Source organism: Aythya marila, assembly GCF_965140915.1.
Source record: "Aythya marila genome assembly, chromosome: Z".
In the NCBI taxonomy this organism is placed as follows: Eukaryota; Metazoa; Chordata; class Aves; order Anseriformes; family Anatidae; genus Aythya; species Aythya marila.
This window is the reverse complement of record NC_139080.1, coordinates 51574953-51594500: the sequence shown is the minus strand read 5'-3', so window position 1 is coordinate 51594500 and position 19548 is coordinate 51574953. Positions and strand designations below refer to the sequence as shown.

The window sequence follows — 19548 nt, the reverse complement described above, 5'->3', positions numbered from 1 at the left end:
ACCTGCTTGAGTATCAGACCAACAGTTCTCCCAGGGAACAGATATCATTCCACCATCAAGAGTCATCCCTGAGGAAATAGTGAATTGTCATTTGTCGGTCTATTTCGCACCACTGCTAATACTGTTTTTCAGGGGTAATTACAGCATTATTTAATTGTGAGCCACTTGTGAGATATTGCTAAAATAGTTTTAGTACAGTAGTAGCTATTATGACTACTCAGCTTATCAAACAGATATGCTTTTCACATGTGATCCCAGGCTTCAGCAACACTGAGCAATATTTTTCTTGGCAAGCTACAGCTGTCATTTGAAATTTTTTGATATTTCAGTGTTTTTGACTGACATATTACTCATATGGGCTGATACCTCTCAAATGTAGGGATAAAATACAAAATACAAAGAGTTGTGCCATTGGCTTTTTGCATAAATTTCATACAAAAGAATAAGCCCCTGTAAGACTGTTTTTGTTTTTTTGTGGTGGTGGTAGTTCCTTTGTTTTCTTTTTTGACTTGTTCCAGATACCTAGGAATACAGCCACTAGCAAAGGCATACAGATACTTAGTAATGTTAACATAATCCTTCAGTATTCTGTGTTCCCACAGCGTTAATCACCCACTTGAACAACATTTTATTTTATTTAATTTGTTAAAGTACCTATAGCTTCAATTTTTGCTGTAATGTTGTTTGTTTATAGTATTCCTGTACCTTTATCTATATAAATCTTTGGGAAGAGGAGGGGATAGGAAAAAATTATATAATTCAAGGTTTAAAAAAAAAAATGTAAAAAGTGTGGTTTGTGTGTGTCTCGTGTCCTTTGATTTAGGCTCAAACTTACTCCAAGTCCGTCCTCGCGAGTGACAGTTTCACGAGCTTCATCAAGCCGTAGTGTACGTACAACCAAAAGAAAGAGGAGGAGGATTGATGTGGAGGAATCTGAAGCCAGTAGTAGTGTCAGCATCTCCCACTCAGCTTCTGCCACTGGAAATGTCTCCATTGAGGAAATAGATGTTGATGGAAAATTTATCCGCTTGAAGAACACCTCTGAACAGGTTAGAAAATGCACATGATGTGACTTTACAGTGGGCTGACAACTAGCGGTGGAAGGCATCCTCCGCAATGGTCAGATCCCAGGCTTCATGTTAATTCTGGAGCTAAATTGGGCTGTGTAAGAGTTGTCATGAAGAAATCAGTGTATCACAAAATGAGCTTTCATACAGTATTCTGGATTGATAATGGTTGGTTTTAATGATTTAGTTTTCTTGCTAACTATACCCTAGGTATCCCACCCCCCTGAGTGTTGTATTACACTTCAGAGTTTACCTTGCCAAGTGTGATCTGGCTTTACAGTTAACATTGTCACTGATAGCCTAATGTCTGCTTACACCATTTCCTGTCTTAAAAATCTCTTCTGAAGTTTGTCTCTGCTTTAAAACGCCCCAGAAGAAGTACATACTGATGGAAAATTAAGGTCTAAATGTAGTTGTCAGTGTCCCTTCTATTTCCATATAGCTTCTTTAAATCATAATTTTCCTTCCTCCTTGGTTGCATCCACAGTTTCTAGAAGTAGGAGCCCTCATTGCCTGTGCCAAAGCTTCCAGATTATTTTTCTCTGAGTAGTTTGAAGTTTGTATCAGTTGGAGAAGCAAGACTATATCTATTTATCAAAGGGTATTTCATTTAAGGAAGTGTGTTGTTACTCATGTTTAGATCCAAAGGATGTTAACTGTTACATTCAATAATTTGCTCCCTCCCAAGACACATAAAAACTCTACAAATGATCATTTGTAGATATGATAGGGCTGGACAATGGAGTACAGGGAAGAAAACCTTTGGTATCCTTTTGGGCAGAGGGAGGTTCTTTCCCTCCCTTAGTTTGGGAGAAGAAAAAATGAACATTGCTTCAGTAGGGTGCTGGAATTAAGAGACCTGATTTCTTGTAACCTCAGTTTCAGAGAAGTCTAATTCTTGTTTTCTTGTGTGCTGTCTGCACCTAAACTGTGTTCAGAATTGCTAACTGTTCTTTGTTTTCAGTGTTGCACAGGCTTTGTCTAATGTAGTCAGATCTTTTAGCTTTACCAAAAAGGGAGCTTATCTTGATGTTTTAAATGGCAAAGATTAATCTGGTTGCCAGCATCTAAGTTTTCCCTCTAATTAATGAAGATACTCCCCCTGGTGTTATAAATGAAGTCTCAACTCAATCTGAATTTAGTAATATTTATAAAAGGCAAGTAAACAGTGCTGGGTGCATGGGGAGTCTGTGCTCTACCAACACACACACACATGAACATCAGACTTTCTAAATATACAGAACATTGCTTTTACATACTAAACCCGAGTACGCCTATACATATGTACAATCAGAAAAGGTAACAAACAATCCTTTAAGTCTATCACTATTAATGTGCGTTACTGGGGGAGCATAGTTGGAGTTGGTAATCCTGGTTGAAGTGCTCCCCTATCTTCCATGACTTCAGTCTCCATTTTCCATTCCTTTTCTTGATTACAAACACCGGAGAATTCCAGGGCAGGAACAATATGTCTTGCTTTAAGTTGTCAAGCAACTCGGCCTTCAGGCCTTATGTATCCTATTCTTCCTGGATCAAAAAAAACACATATCCATCTCCTTTTCAAGGCCAATAGGGCCTAGGTCAAAAGGCATGTCCAGGTATCTAGGGGGTGTAACAGCAAAGGCCTTTGATGGCTGTAGCAACAGAGGGGCCCATGGTGTAGCAGTCAGGTCAGTAAACGAGCCCACAACTCCCTCACTGTCTGGCAAACCACACGTTTCTGACTGTGGTCCCACACGGCTATTTAAGGCCTCAGAGACTGCTAGCTAGGTGCTGAGCAATCCCACCGCAACCTTGTCATTTTTAGTTGCAGAGTCCCACACCTTGACCTCAATTTGGTTCCATGTTTCAGGATCATAAACTGTCCAATTGTTAAGAAGGAGAATGAGCTGTAAGGTTACCAGGACAGTCTTTGTTTCCAAGGACGTATGATTCCCCATAATGTGCAGCTGCTTACCAGCAAGGGGCAGCTGTGTGCGTGGCTCCGCTTCTCTCAGCTTGAGCTTCTTCCCAGCTCCGGTGCGCCCATTTCCAGAGACTTTCTGTATGAGCTTCTTTGAGTGGTTTGCTGAGTTTGGCTGAACCTTCATGAGGTGATCAATGTGCCTGTTCCCATCCTGGTCCCTGTTCTACTAGCCTGTCCCCATTCATTCCTTTTTTCTGCTTCTTTATTGATGACATAACTTCATTATATCGTATTGCCTTTTTTTCATCTTGAGGACAGGCTCCCCTTTTGTACCCTTCACCCCACAGCAGTCCTTTTCAAACAACTTTTCATTGGTCAAACAACTTTGCATATAACAGCAACAGCAAACACCCAGCAACTTCCATGCCTTAATGGCTGGAGAACAAGCAACCCTAGATGGCATGGCATCTCCTGAATCACCCTTCTTTGTTCCCTCCAAACTCTTTACATTCCTTATGGCCTCATTGTTAAGAGTCTGATGTTGTCATCAACTATGGGGCTTGTGGACCCCCATGGCCCCACTCCCACATTGCCCCCTTCTTTATTAACAATGACTATCTTCTTGACACGAGTTATTACTCCATATATCACAATTCTTTCTCTTCTTTTGAATGTCATTAATTTGTGTTTTGGTTTTGAATTTGGCCAAGGCCAATTGAACCATAAGAGTGACTCTGTCTTCTTGAGGACTTTCCGCTGGGTTTGTGGTAAACTGCATTCCTTGGATTATTATTTTCCATACAAGGAGTGTAGTACAGGGAATTAAGAATGGGAATGTTAATAGTCCTCCACAGACAAAACAGTTCATTACATTTAATGCCTTCGCAATATTCTCTGATACTATCTTATCTCTACTGGAAGTGGCACTCCCCCTGTGGGGTTTTGAGGTCCCCAAATACAAGTTTTAATATACATACGGTTAACATCCAAAGGGTAGCTATGCCCCGATATACTTCAAGTTCTTTTAAGCTTTACTTTCAAATCTCCAGGAGTAGAATCAACCTCCCAAGTTCCTGTTATGGGTCACTTTTCTCCTGACCCATCCTGGAACCTTCAAATAAGTTCCGAATCCCCGGAACCCTCCAAGAGGCTCCGAATCCCCGGCTGTGTCTGTGTCTGGAGGTGTCTTGCAAGTGGTTAACCCACCCACGAATTCCTAGACCAATTGCTTCGGTCCTTCACCAGCCAAGTCCCTCACGGGATATTGGAACCGCAGTTAGAAGACCTCTGCACTCGCTTCGGAATGAAGTTCCGTCTCAGCCACACCCTCACACACAGTCACACAGCCGAATCCCACCCAACCGAATGGTACACTCACAAATCCTCTTCATTCGGGTCTTTGCACGCAGAATTACGGGTCACAGAGTTGAGAGCTTTTGGTTCTTTACTTGCCTCTTGCCTCACAGTGTCAATACATGAATTAATCTTAATTACCTGTCTGGGATAAGACTTACAGGCTGGGTGTGCTCAAAGGACAAAGCCTTAACATTTAGCTGTCTAGACCAAGATAGTTGTCTAGATGTCTTTAATTTACCAGAATTTAGCTTGCTTCTAATGAATCAGGACCAGTTGTTTTTTACCTTTCTGAGTTGTTCTAGTAATCCCCCGTGTCTGTGTGTAATGCAGATTTCCCTCCTATTGTGGGTCACAGCTAACCACACATTCATTGCTCCATGAGTGGGCCATTGGTTCAGTTATACATATAAGTAGCCACAGATATGATTCATGGTTATTGTACTTTGGCAGCAGTATAGCAATAGTCTGTAGCGCAGTGTTATAAGCTGTACTTAGAGATGCTCAGAAGTGTTGGACAGAGCAATGTGCGTATCTAAGTAGATAGAAAATATACTATACTCATTTAAAGAGGATTTTATATATTTGTATTGCAATGACCAACTGAATGTCAGAAACCATTAAGGTAAATCAGATTATTTATTTTTAAATAGTGGAATCTGGAAAGTTAATCATTTAATGTTTGGAAGGTGTCTGTTGGTTGGGAGAGGGGAGAATTTAAGATATCTACACCCATTTTGAAATTGTCATTCTGCAGTGATGACCTGTATATGTTTTCCTATTTGATTTGCCAATGCTTATTATTCCTTTCTATTATTTTTTTATCCAACAAAAAGAAGTACTTAGTGAGAGGTGTGTGTATTTAGACACATCTTTTTAAGAAGACTAAAAGGAATTGTTTTTCAGAAAATAATTTTCTTATTATTGTTGTGTCTTAAATTGTAGTATTTATTTAGACCAAGCTGTAAAAAAAAAAAAAAAAAGTAAACAATAAACATTAATTTGAAAAAATGTAACATGAGAATTAAAAAGCAGGCTGTATTGAGCTTTCTCTTGAAATAAGATGTAATATCAATTTGACTAAAACTAACTATTTACATGCTGAAGGTAAATTGATAGTAAATGTTTTCACTGAAAATTCTATGTATGCATTTGTGGCATAATGACCACATGGACACCAGGGCTCTTTTAGGGTCAGTAACTGCTAACATAACTTCATCTCTCTCTCTCTCTCTCTCTCTCTCTCTCTCTCTCTCTCTCTCTCTCTTATTGAGGGAATAACTTCATCTACCTTATTGAGGACAGGTTCCCTTCTTACACCATCTGCCCCACAGCAGTACTTTCCCATTAACTATTCATTGTTCAACCACTTTGCCTGGGAACCAGCCACCACCCAGCAACTTCAGTGCCTTAGCAGCTGGAGAACAAGCTGGAGAACAAGCAACCTGAGATGGCATGGTGTCTCCTGAATCACCCTTCTTTGTTCCCTCTAAACTCTTTACATTCCTGATGGCCTCACCCTTAAGAGTACGATGTTACCACCAGCCATGGGGCTTGTCAACCCCTATGGCCACACTCCCACATCTCCCTCTTCTTTATTAACATAAAAAGCGTGATTAACACAAATTAGAACACGGAAAAACTACCAGAAAAACTACTTTTTTTCCGGTATCAAGCCCACTCGAGGCAGCTGCCAGGGCCTAGCAGCCCTCATGAGGGAGGTTGACAAGGTATAGGCAGAGCCAGCAACAACCCCTCCCTGGCCGTTCAGAAGCTGCCCTTAGGGAGCGCGGTGACCAGGACGGGCAAACAGGGCTGAGGGAATAGTGTCTGGACCAAGGATTTGGGTATTCCGATCTTGGGCAGCCCTTTGAGAAGCTGGCTGTGTGGGCTGCTGACCGACTTCAACTCAGCATCACCAGCTGGATAGATGAGGGGGGAGCAGTGGATGTCATCTACCTTGACTTTAGCAAGGCTTTTGGTACTGTCTTCCTTGACATCCTGATAGCAAAGCTGAGAAAGTGTTAGATAGAGGAGTGGACAGTAAGGTGGGTTGAGAACTCACTGACTGGCCGAGCTCAGAGGGTGGTGATCGGAGGAGCAGAGTCTGGCTGGAGGCCTGTGACTAGTGCTGTTCCCCAGGGATTGGTGCTGGGTCCGGTCTTGTTCAACATATTCATCGACAACCTTCATAAGGGAATAGTGTCTGCCCTCAGCAAGTACGCTGATGAGACAAAGCTGGGAGGAGTGGCTGACATGCCAGAAGGCTGTGCTGCCATTCAGCGAGACCTGGACAGGCTGGAGAGATGGGTGGGAAGTAACCAAATGAGGTTTAAGAAGAGCAAGTGTAGAGTCCTGCACCTGGGAAGGAACAACCACATGTATCAGTACAGGCTGGGGGATGACCTGCTGGAGAGGAGCTCTGAGGAGAAGGACCTGGGGGTCCTGGTGAACGACAGGCTGACCATGAGCCAGCGTTGTGCCCTCATGGCCAAGAGGGCCAATGGGATCCTGGTGTGCATAAAAAGGAGCGTGGCCAGCAGCTCAAGGGAGGTGATCCTCCCCCTCTACTCTGCCCTGGTCAGGCCTCATCTGGAGTACTGTGCCCAGTTCTGGGCTCCCTGGTACAAAAAAGACAGGGATCTCCTGGAAGGAGTCGAGCAGAGGGCCACAAAGATGATACGGGGCCTGGAGCATCTTCCCTATGAGGAAAGGCTGAGACACCTGGGTCTGTTCAGCCTGGAGAAGAGAAGACTGAGAGGGGATCTCATCAATGTGAATAAATACCTGAGGTGTGGGAGACAGAGGGATTTGGCCAGCCTCTTTTCAGTGGTTTGCAGGGACAGGACAAGGGGTAATGGCCACAAAATGGAGCACAGGAAGTTCCGCACCAACATGAGAAAGAACTTCTTCACAGTGAGGGTGACAGAGCACTGGGACAGGCTGCCCAGGGAGGTTGTGGAGTCTCCTTCTCTGGAGATACTCAAGGAGACTCTGGATGCCTACCTGGGCAGCCTGCTCTAAGGAACCTACTTTGGCAGGGGGGATGGACCCGATGATCTTTCGAGGTCCCTTCCAACCCCTTCAATTCTATGATTCAATTCTATTTCCAGCGACTTTCAGTATGAGCTTCTTTTAGCGGTTTGCTCAAAACTCATCTTAAGAGTCTGATGTTATCAGCAGCCATGGGGCTTATCGACCCCCATGGCCACACTCCCACATCTCCCCCTTCTTTATTAACATAAAAAAGGGTGATGAACACAAATTAAGAAAGCAGAATTAACACAAATTAAAACAGAGGGGAAAAGTACCAGGCATACTAATTCTATCTTTAATAAACTTGGTAACCACATCTTTTGGAGAGGCAGGCACTGACTGCTGCCCAGCTGGAGGGCGCTGGCTGCACCTCCAGCTCCTGGAGTCCTTGTCTGTGTGTCCTGCATATGCCAGCGGGACCCTCCCTACATTGTTTTTTGTTTGAGCTGGAATCCAAACCATGGAGGAGAGCGCTGTGATCACGTTAAGGCAGATGATGAGACGTCCGGAGGGACCCATCATGCTGACACCCATCTAGGACGGGTTCCTGTTGAAGCACAAGCACAACCTCGGCCCCAGGTTATTAGCGAGTAGGGCCCTTCCCAATGATTGGTGCTTTACTTTTTACCATGACTTGTGCCACATTCATTGTGTCTTTATATGTAGAATACCCAACGTGTAATAGAATGACTGCTGATGGAAACATTTTTTCTTCTTTTTGTTAGGATCAACCTATGGGAGGTTGGGAGATGATCAGAAAAATTGGAGACACATCTGCTCGTTACAGATATACCTCAAGATATGTACTGAAGGCAGGACAAACTGTTACAGTAAGTTGTTGAGCTTCAGCTGTTCGTCTGAAACAGGCTTGAGGCCAATTTGTGTATATCGGTCGGTATATATATCAGTATATCAGTATGGAGGTTTTAATTTTGCTCGTACCATACACATGTTCAGAAAACAATCATTTCCATTTATATTTGGCATTCTTTGTATCAATTGCTGGGAAAAATAACTCCTTGGTGAAGAGAACTGTATTTTTCAGAAACATGTGTTCTTTATGGAACAATAATTCTGACCATAAATAAAGGCATTTATGTATTCAGAAGTCTGTATTAAAAATAAAAGAATACTTTACATTAAAAAACAAAACAAAACAAAACAAAAAACACAAAACAACAACTTGGAAGTGGCTAGGCAGAGACTTGTATTTTTTTAACTGGAGGATATTCATTGGCGTCACCTAAATGGAATTCATTAACTCAGTAATATGGAAATGTAGTACATAAGACTAGCAAGTAATATTGTAATGTTCATTTATGACCTTTAACAGATTTGGGCTGCAAATGCTGGAGTAACTGCTAGCCCACCTACTCACCTCATCTGGAGGAACCAGAATTCTTGGGGCACTGGTGAAGATGTGAAAGTTGTATTGAAAAATTCTCAGGGAGAGGTAAAGTACCTCAGATATGTTTAAGCTTTTTTGACTGTTTAGCCATCCCAGTATTTACCCCTATAAAGATGAAGGTAGAACCACTGTAAGAACTTTGCACAGTGCACGAGTGTCTAGTAAGATTTTCTGCTGCTGCTTTTCAACCCAGCATACTGTACCTGTCTTAAAATTAATTGCAGTATAGGAATGTGATGTTTGGAAGATTGTGGATTCTTTTATTTCCTCTCTGCCCCCTCCCTGTATGGAGTAGTAGAATGACTTGTTCAGATGTTGCCCAGATGCCAAGAATTAGGCAATGCCTTAAAGTGTATTTTGAGTTAAAAGATACTAGTAAGCTTTTCTCCTCTTTTAAATTTGTTTTTCATTAAAACTGTGTTCATGGGGAGTTGGTAAGATTAATTTTGGGTAGATAAGTCACTATGAGCTGTAGCAGTTGAAGTAAATTACAATATATTTTTTTTTGTAACAAATTTTGGAAGAACTTGACAAGTGTCTTGTTAGAAAGACTTCTTAATCGTTCAGAGAGTTAAAATTGAAGTGCTAGGAATGCTGTTTATATACTCTTTGTGTACTGCTCTGCATAGACAAACTGTACAAGTAGCTTTCCAAACAGATGGCTCTCCAGTTTCTCAAAATACAAGTAGATTGGCATCAGATCTTTAGGAGAGTCAAGTCTTTAAAATGTAACTCTGTTGCAGGAGGTTGCTCAGAGAAGCACTGTCTTTAAAACAACTATACATGAAGGGGAAGAGGAGAATGAAGATGAAGAAGAAATAATTGTTGAGGAAGAAGACCAGCAGGTATGTGTTAGCAGTCGTCCTACAGAGGTTATTTAGATAGTAAAAATCAGATACATGAGGAATGGATTTTTGCAGTTATGTCTGTGTGGTGGGTGTTCTTTTGTTTCGTTAAATTTTTAAATTTAAATTTTGTTAAGTTTTTTAAATTTTGTTAATTGTAACATATGAAAGAGGTTGTATTACAGCTTTATGGCATTCTGACTCTTGGCTAGACGATACCAGGCTAATATATTTTTAATATATTAAAAATATGCAGTATATTATGTTGGGTTGCTAATCCTTTTACTAATGGATTTTTTTCCCAAACCTGTCTTCTTCTGTTCACAACAGGGAGGCCCAACAGCATCTAACAAAAATTGTATGGTCATGTAAACTCCTCCGGCCAGCCAGGTTCTTCAAATAATGGTAATTCTTGTCTACAGAACAGAGCCTTCTCAGAAGCACAACATATTTTTGTATTTCCTTTATGTGAATTTTTAATCTGAGAGTGATGGCCTTAATTTCCTTTGTCACTGAAAAGGAAGTTATGTAATAGAAACTATCTGTAACTTTCTTGCAGGATGTGAATTGTTGATTCTGAACAATGTACTGTTTGAAAAATGAAACTCCTACCCAGTTTTATATGCCAGGTTTTTTTGTAATAGAAACCTTGCTGGAAGGGTAATACACCACTGCTTATTGGGGATTGATATTCTTAGACTGTACACCTCTAGCCATGTACTGTTGACCTCTTTATATTTAGGTGCTGTTGGGGAAGGGAAAGGTGTTTTCAATACTATGAACTCTTTTTTTACTGAAGACTTGGTCTTTTTCTACAGCACAATCAAGGTTATGAAAGTTTCTTATAGAAAATAACAGCTTTTTGTTGTTGTTGCTTGTTTTTTTAAAAAAAAAAGTTTAAAGAAAGCATAGATCATGTGAGCACTCAGCTGATGAAGGATGCAGTACAACTTTCCATTGGTACTCTTTTCTTTGCTTAGATTTCTTATTCTGAAAGGGGATACATGTTACATGCATTAGTTGTGTTGTTAAGATAGTGTAACCAGCTTAAATTTGCTTACGTGATTTTTTTTTAACAAAAGTAGGTTTTAATATGGAATGCCTTGCTTGTTTATAGTTTTTAGAAACAAAACCAAATCTTTTAGAGATGTAGTCTACATTTGTATGGAAAACAACTGTAATTTTGTCATTGTTGAAAGTTTTTGTCCTTTTTGCCTTTACTTGATGTCGAAAGCTTTGAATAAAAAGTATCTCTGTATAGACACTTCTGATAAAGCTTTTGGGATTTGTTTTGTGATAGAACTGAGCTAAAGTTGAATGATTGCTGAATATTTAGAATTGATAAGCTTTGAAGCTGGAAAAACTTCTCTGTGAATGGAATAGTGGCACTTGACTTGTAAAGATTTCTTTTAAAATAATGGGTAATATAGCTTGACACGTGGAAAATGAATCATTTAGAGCTTTATTCAGACTGCATTTTATGCAGTTACCTTCTTAATCTGGAAGTATTTTTGAAAGCATGGATAGAATCATTGTAGTCATTGGAGCTTTTTTTCTATCATTAGTTCTGTGGCAAACTTGACTTTTTTTTTAACATATCTTCCATGTTAGATCCATTTCCTATTCTGGTGAACTACATAATGGCATTTCAAATCTGTGGCAGTACAAGGTGATGAAGGCGGACAAGGGTTATATGGATGGAGATTGTAGTGCAGTGTGGAGTGATACTGCTTATTTTGACAGTAAAGGTGGCTTAAACAATTTCATTAAGCCTCAAAGTAAAAGTTGATTTAATTCCCTATTCACATGTAAGTGTTCTTACATAGTATAAACATCTTCATAGATTTTCAGTATCATTTTTCATATCCTGTAATATTCTGAATACTTCAAAATTTGATTTGTAGGAACAGTGGCTTTCTCTTCATTAGTCTTGGGTATCTCCAGGCATTGCCCCTATAAACACTTAAGTTGTGGGAAACTTTATTCTAATCCTTGGATGTTATTTTCAAAACTAATAGTAAAGTCTAGCAGCAGTCGATGCCAATAAAGACTTAGCTGGGTCAGTTAAATAGGTTTGTTACTGCTCTTCACCACAGATTATTTTGCATGTAGCCATTGGTTGCTATCTTATTTCATGCTAGGAACCTGCCAGTATAAGTGTTTTTGGCTCTAGCTTTTTATAGTCTGTCTTTTATCACCACAGAATATTGAACAGTGCTGTAACTCTTACCTGGGCATGCTACTTGACGCTTTTATATAAAGAGCTTTTAGACGAGTCTTTACAATATTCAGGTAAATCAGCACTCTTGTGATAGATGGCAGTGGGAGAAATGCTGGTTTTTTAGAAAGATGGTTTTACTTTCAGAAGTACTTTACTTAGTACATTACCTGGCATAAAGAATGTTAGGAAATGTAAATTTCTTTCTGCTGTGTATTGTTAACTTTTAGAATGAAACATTCTGCCACCAGATGGAGATGTTGTTATTGAAATACATACTTTTTTTTTTTTTTTTTTTTTTTTTGGGGGGGGGGGGAGTGGGTGGGGCACAACAAAATTTCCTGCACTATTCTGCAAAGTACCATGTTAACTTTAGAAGGTTTCTGCTTTACTGGACAGAGCAAGTTCTCCCACCTCCTCCCTACCTTTCCCACTCTGAAGTTGGGTGGACCTTTAATTAGTGTATTGAAAAAACAACCACAAGCTTGAAAGAGGTATTGCACATGTCATAAATGTAAATATGATTTTATGTCAATACTAATTCCCATCCGCCCCACTAACATGAAACAAGAGTTTTCATGTTAGTCTGGAACTGGGTTAAAATACACTACCTGGACTATTGTCGTTACTGCCATAATTACACCAGCCCAGGTGAGAGAAGGCAGACTGACAGATTTGGTAAATGTAGCATAACGCAGAAAAATGAGCTTATTAGCTCTATTATTTTATCACATATTTATTTGTGATAGCTTTATTAGCTGTTGTCTAAACTGTATTTGTGTTCTTTGTGCTTCCTGCTCTACTCTGCGCTGGTGCAGCCTCACCTCAAGCACTGTGTGCAGTTTTGGGCACCTCAGTACAAAACGGATGTAAAACTGTTGGAGAGTGTCCAGAGGAGAGCTACTAAGATGGTGAAGGGCCTAGAGTGGAAGATGCATGAGGAGCGGCTGAGGTCACTGGGCCTGTTCAGCCTGGAGAAGAGGAGGCTGAGGGGGGACCTCATCACGGTCTACAGCTTCCTTGCGAGGGGGAGTGGAGGGGAAGGCGCTGACCTTTTAGTGACCAGTGATAGGACCCGAGGGAGTGGTGTCAAGCTGTGACAGGGGAGGTTCAGGCTGCACATCAGGAAGAGGTTCTTCACCGAGGGGGTGGTCATACACTGGAACAGGCTCCCCAGGGACACAGTCACTGCACCAAGCCTGTTGGAGTTTAAGAAGTGTTTGGACTGTGCATTTCGTCATATGGTCTGAATTTTTGGGTAGACCTGTGTGGTGCCAGGAGTTGGACTTGATGATCCTTGTTGAGTCCCTTGCAACTTGAGATATTCTATGATTCTCTGGCTCATAAGCTAGTTTATGACCTTTAGAAAGTAAGCAAACAATGTCCTAGTTAGCTCTACAGACATTTTCGTTACTACTTTTATAGCAGTACTTAAAGAATATTTTTATGCACATTGTTTCTTCTAGAGTTGACAGCAGATACAAATTACCAAGATGTGATACGGATCAGTTATAGTTTACCGAGATGCATATTGTGTCCTCCTGGCACATAAAAGCTGCTAGGGATTTGCTGCATGCAACTAGAAAAACTTTGCTAGAAATCTGTCTGCTAAAATGGATTAATTCCTGTAAAAAACAGAAAAAGAAGATTTTAAGAAACAAGTAGTTTAATTTTTACAGCACTAGTGTTGTATGATTGTGGTTTTACCCATCTGGGCAGCTGAGCTCCACCACAACTGCTCTTTCACTCCCACTTCTCGAAGGGGAAAGGGGAGGAAATATGATTGAAAGGTCTCAAGGGTTGAGATAAGGACAGGGAGATCACTCAATTGTTATGGTCATGGGCAGAACAGTCTCAGTGTAGGGAGATTAATGAAATTTATTATCTATTACTGGTAAGCTAGAGAACAGAGAAACTCAAAGCAAACTACAAACATCTCCCCTCCATCCACCCTTTCCCACTTCTTTCCACCAAACAGCAAAAGAGAACAGGGAATGGGAGTTGTGGTCAATCCCTGATGCTTCGTCTCTGCCGCTCCCCCTGCTCCCCGTGGGGTCCCTCCCATGGATGCCGTCCTGCGCGAGCTGAGCCTGCGGGGGCTGCCCACAGGCAGCAGCTCTCCAAGCACTGCTCCCACACGGCTCCGTCCCACGGGGTCCATCCATCCATCCCCCAGGAGCAAACTGCTCCAGCACGCGTCCCCCACGGGTGGGCGGCAGCTCCCCCCAGACCCCCTGCTCCTGCGTGGGCTCCTCTCCATGGGGAAGATTCCTTAAATCTCTTCTCCCAGAGGCCCAACTGATCTCGCTTATTGGCCCATCTCTGGCCAGCAGCAGGTCCCTTTTGGAGCTGTCCGGAGCTGGCTCTGCTCTGCACATGAGGCAGCTGCTGGGCTCTGCTCATAGAGGCCATCCCTGCAGCTCCCTGGCTACCAAAACCTTGCCAGGTAAACCCAACACAGCGATGAACATTTCTGAGGCAAGATGTTCATTCCTGTCATTTGTTTCTATTTCTATAGACGTCTGATTTTCACACTTCTCTTAGCAAAAGCAGTAAAATTTTAGATTGCTTTGTTTGTTTATAGTAGACAAGTTCATTGCTAAACCCCAGTGTAATGAACTGTAGCTGTATGCTACAACTTGTCTTGTGTTTTATCTGACTTCTTTATCCCTGCTCTATGTGATAGGATGAGGAAATGGTCTCAAGTTGCACCAGGGGCGCTTTAGGTTGGGTACTAGAAACATCTTCATGGAGAGTAAGGTTGATCAAGCATTGGAAAGGTCTACCCAGGGAAGTGGTGAAGCCCCCATCCCTGGAAGGATTTAAGAGACGTAGTAGTGGCACTAAAGGACATGGTTTGGTGATGAGATTCACTACATCAGGAGCGTGGCTAGACTCGACAATCTCTAAGGTCTTTTCCAACCTAGATCATAGAATCATAGAATGGCTTGGGTTGGAAGAGACTTCAAAGACCATCCAGTTCCAACCCCTCCCTGCCATGGGCAGGGATGCCACCCACTAGATCAGGTTGCCCAGAGCCTCATCTAACCTCCTCTTGAACACCTCCAGTGATGGGGCATCCGCAACCTCTCTAGGCAACCTGTGTTAGTGCCTCACCACCCTCTGAGTGAAGAATTTCCTCCTAACCTCTAACCTAAATCTCCCTTTTTTAGTTTAAAACCATACCCTCTTGACCTATTGAGGTTTAGTTTAAAACCATTCCCCCTCATCCTTGATAGTTCTATGGTTCTATAGTCCAACAAAATGTTTGTGCAAACAGGGAGTAAAATACACAAAAATACAGTAAAATACATTTGTCTACCTTTGTAAAAGAGGAAGTTTTAATGCTGTTCTTAACATCTCACAGATAAATTTAACTGTCTTTAACTAGTGTATTGTTTTGATGCTAATTTGAGTGTTTCCAGAGTGAAAAGGGGGTTCTTATGGAAAATCTCCAAGTCTGGAAACAGTGTCTTTAAAATCTATGCAGCACTGTAAGTAGTGTAGGTTCTTCTGCTTGATAAAAATGACTTTGTCTTGAAGAAAAGGCTACAACAACCAACTATAAATAGTTTTTGCCAAAAAGTACTTTTCGTCAAAAAAGGTATGTTGTTGATGGGAAAACTCTTGTCTGAAGTATCACAAAATGGTCTAGGTTGGAAGAGACCTCCAAGATCATCGAGTCCAACCTCTGACCTAACACTAACCAGTCTTCCACTAAACCATATCCCTAAGCTCTACATCTAAACGTCTTTTAAAGACCTCCAGGGATGGTGACTCCACCACTTCCCTGGGCAGCCCATTCCAATGCCTAACAACCCTCCCAGTAAAGAAGTTCTTCCTAATATCCCCTGGTGCAACTTTAGCCCGTTCCCCCTCGTCCTGTCACCAGGCGCGTGGGAGAAGAGACCAACCCCCACCTCGCTACAGCCTCCCTTGAGGTACCTATAGAGAGTGATAAGGTCGCCCCTGAGCCTCCTCTCCTCCAGGCTGAACAAACCCAGCTCCCTCAGCCGCTCCTCAGAGGACTTGTTCTCCAGGCCCCTCACCAGCTTCGTCGCCCTTCTCTGCACCCGCTCAAGCACCTCCATGTCCTTCTTGTAGCGAGGGGCCCAAAACTGAACACAGCACTCGAGGAGCGGCCTCACCAGAGCCGAGTACAGGGGGACGATCACCTCCCTAGCCCTGCTGGCCACACTGCTTCTTATGCAGGCCAGGATGCTGTTGGCCTTCTTGGCCACCTGGGCACACTGCTGGCTCATATTCAGCCAACTATCCACCATCACTCCCAGGTCCTTCTCTGCCTGGCAGCTCTCCAACCATTCCTCTCCCAGCCTGTAGCTCTGCTTGGGGTTATTGCGCCCCAGGTGCAGGACCCGGCACTTGGCCTTGTTGAACTTCATGCAGTTGACCTCAGCCCATCGGTGCAGCCTATCCAGATCCTCCTGCAGAGCCTTCCTACCTTCAAGTAGATCGACACACGCACCTAGCTTGGTGTCATCTGCGAACTTACTGAGGGTGCACTCGATGCCCTCGTTCAGATCATCGATGAAGATATTAAAGAGGACCGGCCCCAGCACCGAGCCCTGGGGGACGCCACTAGTGACTGGCCTCCAACTGGACTTGGCTCCATTCACCACGACTCTTTGGGCCCGGCTAGTACTAACTGATGATTTTATAAAGGGAACAGGCTGTATACAATGGATTTCAATGCTTATTTAGGCTTTCCCTTTTTATGACAGATAATATCACTGAAACATTGGGACATTTAATTTGTAATACTCAAGTAGATACATCCCAGGATTACAGCAAAAGTTAGCTACTACTTACCTGTGGTTTCGCTTAGTGTATAGTTACTGTTCTGAGTTCTTTGCTGCTTCTCTCCAGTTTCCTATCATGTGTTTGCATATTGTTCCCTGTAAGATTAACTCTGGAGAAAGAAAACTTAAATTTAGTGGTATCAATAAGGGTACACTCCAGCTTAGACTGATTGTATGGTAGGTTATTTTCATTTAGTTACCAATTAAATATTGGATGTGAGTTTTCAAAGCTAATGTCACTTGCATTTTATGAACAGGAAAGATTATTGGCAATAAAGTCCTGACTTTCTCTTTAAGCCTGAAAACAAACAAAAAAAAATTACATCAGTTTTCTGTGCAACTGCAGCATCTTTTTTTTTCTCCCAGAAGGTGGTGTGTTTTGCTCTTTGTAATGGGGTTTTGTAGGGAGTGTATCAACACTGACTACGTATACTTAAATTCTGCTGTGAAACTATTTTGTACACGTAGGATACAGTTGAGGGAAAAGTTGTAATCAGTTCTATAACCTTGTGACATCAAAGGGAGGGAAAAAAGGTCTGTAGCATTGCCACTGTCAGGTGTAAGAGGCAGTCAGTAAAAATTTGATAAGAACCAAAAGCAGTCACAAGTGCTAACAGACTTGGCAGCTGTTGGGATGTAGCCCTTGATCTTGAAAAAGCTAATTCTCCTACTGCTACATGTGGGAAAGAAGTAGTATATATACATAGTGAGAGAATAACAATAATGAATTGGCATGCAGTGTAGCGTCATCATCAATTATGGTGCACACTACACTACATATCTATAATGTAGACTTTGTTTTACAGGTCTACTAGGTATTTATGAAAGTGGGGGTCTCTGTTGTGTATATTGGTTTGTCTAAGAGCTTTAGAATTACTTTGAATGCCCCAAATCACCATTAGGCAGTAAATAGGCATGACTTAATTCTTATGTTTGTCATAGAATGGCTTGGGTTGGAGGGGACCTTAAAGATAAAGATCAGCTCATTCCATATCCCCTGCCATGGGCAGGGATGCCACTCTGGCTGGCAGGGCCTTGTCCAGCACCTCCAGGGATGGGGCATCCACAGCTTCTATGGGCAACCTGTTCCACAGCCTCACTACCCTTACAGTGAAGAATTTCCTCCTAACATCTAATCTGCACCTTCCCTCTTTTAGTTTAAAACCATTCCCCCTTGTCCTGTCATTGTCTACCTGGGCAAAAAGTAATTCTGCTTCTTTTTTATGCCCCCTTTAAGGGCTGAAAAGCTGCAGTGAGGTCTCCCATGAGACTTCTCTTCTTTAGTATGAACATCCCCAGCTCTTTCAGCCTCTCTTCACGGGAGAGGTGCTCCAGTCCTCTAATCAACTTTGTGGCCCTCCTCTGGACCCAGTCTAACAGCTCTTATAATGTTATTATTATTTCTTTTAATGGTCTTTTATTAATTTTTCCTCAATAAAATGTCTGGGAGGCCATTGCTAGTTGCTTCGCCAGTTAGTTCTGCTGTACTTGCTGGTGTGGCACAGAAACTAGAGCAGCAATTTAAATACATTGCTAAACTGGACTTAACTTTCTGTTTGTCTGCTTCAGGTTGCCACCTTCTGCCTAAATGACATGTCTTGAAACCAGAAATGGAACTTGAACTAACACAGACCAGCTGGCTGAAGTCATTATGTTGTTCTGTGTGCAGATGATCTGCAGCTTGACTTGAACGATCATTTTCCTTGTTACTTTGGGAATTCGGTATCATCTCAATTTTTTGTTTTATAAAATAAGAATACCTCTGACTTCACATTTCTTTCATGGGGCATCTTTTTGGGGTATTGCCCAAAGAAGCAGAAGCAGCAACTTAATTTTAAAGAAATCTTACATACAGAAAATGTGTACGCATTAAAATCTTGGTTGTCCTAGTGTGGCAGTGTTGTGATCCAGCTAGGCTTCCTTTATTTCTCTGCCTGTGGCCAGCAGGTTTCTTTTTAACCTGAAACACTCTGCTTATGTGAGTTTTCAGTCTTCTGTCCAGAGTTACTCTGAAAAGATGGTAACAGAGCAGTAAACACATTAGGCAATCACAGTTTGATACATGTTTCCTCAGAATTTTGTGAATTTTTCCCTGTTTTATACTGGAAGAGAAGCAGGTGTTTGATACCAAACATATGAACGACTCTAGACCTTACCATCACACTAATGATTACAGACCTGTAGGTTCATGACTTCTTTAGACATAAGTTGATTTTTTCTTGCTGTGAAACTGCAGTTTTATCTCTGAATAAAACTGTCATTACAGTATTACGTAGATGGTTGATTCCTTTACCCCTATGAAAGTTGCAAATATTGCTAAATAGCTTCTTTATACTATTATTTGGACAATTCTAGGTTCAGTCATGTTAACAGATTTGTACTGGTGTACAAAGCCTTCCCTCCTCTAGAAGAGAGCATTAAATAAATTCTGTGGGTGAATACCCATATTCCCTTGATCTGTCCAGATTATGTAAATCATTATCCTTTTTGATGTCTGTTCCTTTTATTATTAGTTGCTGCAGAGTTTGGAAAATAATGCACATGGTGGCATTACCATCTACAGATACTTCTAAACCAAACACACAAAAACACATTCAAATAAGTTATGTATCACTTGCTAATTCTAGTAGAATTTGTTAATGACATAGTTTTGTAAAAATAAATAAATAATATATATATATATATCTCCACATAAATGTTATGTCTCATTTAAGAGTAAAGAATTCTTGAATGATTTGGGAAAAAGCCAATGGGGAAATAGATAATGCCATCCAGGAATCAAGTCTAGTATTTAGATTGCAAATTCAGTTCAGTCACCACTGTACATTGTGTTCTACATTTTTTAAAAAAAGCCCTAGTCTCAATGCTACAAAGAGAGGTCAGGGTTTACATACA

General features: G+C 41.5%; 1 protein-coding gene across 2 annotated transcripts in view; it reads left to right on the top strand.

Annotated features, from left to right (window-relative positions):
* Positions 1 to 18360, top strand: part of LMNB1 (lamin B1) — a 35463-nt gene extending 17103 nt beyond the window's left edge. The window contains exons 7-12 of one of the 2 annotated variants that reach the window (XM_082784408.1): positions 824 to 1049; positions 8088 to 8192; positions 8696 to 8815; positions 9514 to 9615; positions 9946 to 10020; positions 18223 to 18360. In XM_082784408.1, coding sequence (XP_082640534.1) covers positions 824 to 1049; positions 8088 to 8192; positions 8696 to 8815; positions 9514 to 9615; positions 9946 to 9987 — 595 coding nt within the window. In that variant the 3' untranslated portion in view covers positions 9988 to 10020; positions 18223 to 18360. Of the gene's footprint in view, positions 1 to 823; positions 1050 to 8087; positions 8193 to 8695; positions 8816 to 9513; positions 9616 to 9945; positions 10874 to 18222 lie in introns of those variants that run through there. The other variant, XM_082784407.1, reaches the window with a different exon arrangement.
* The last annotated feature ends 1188 nt before the right edge of the window (positions 18361 to 19548 follow it).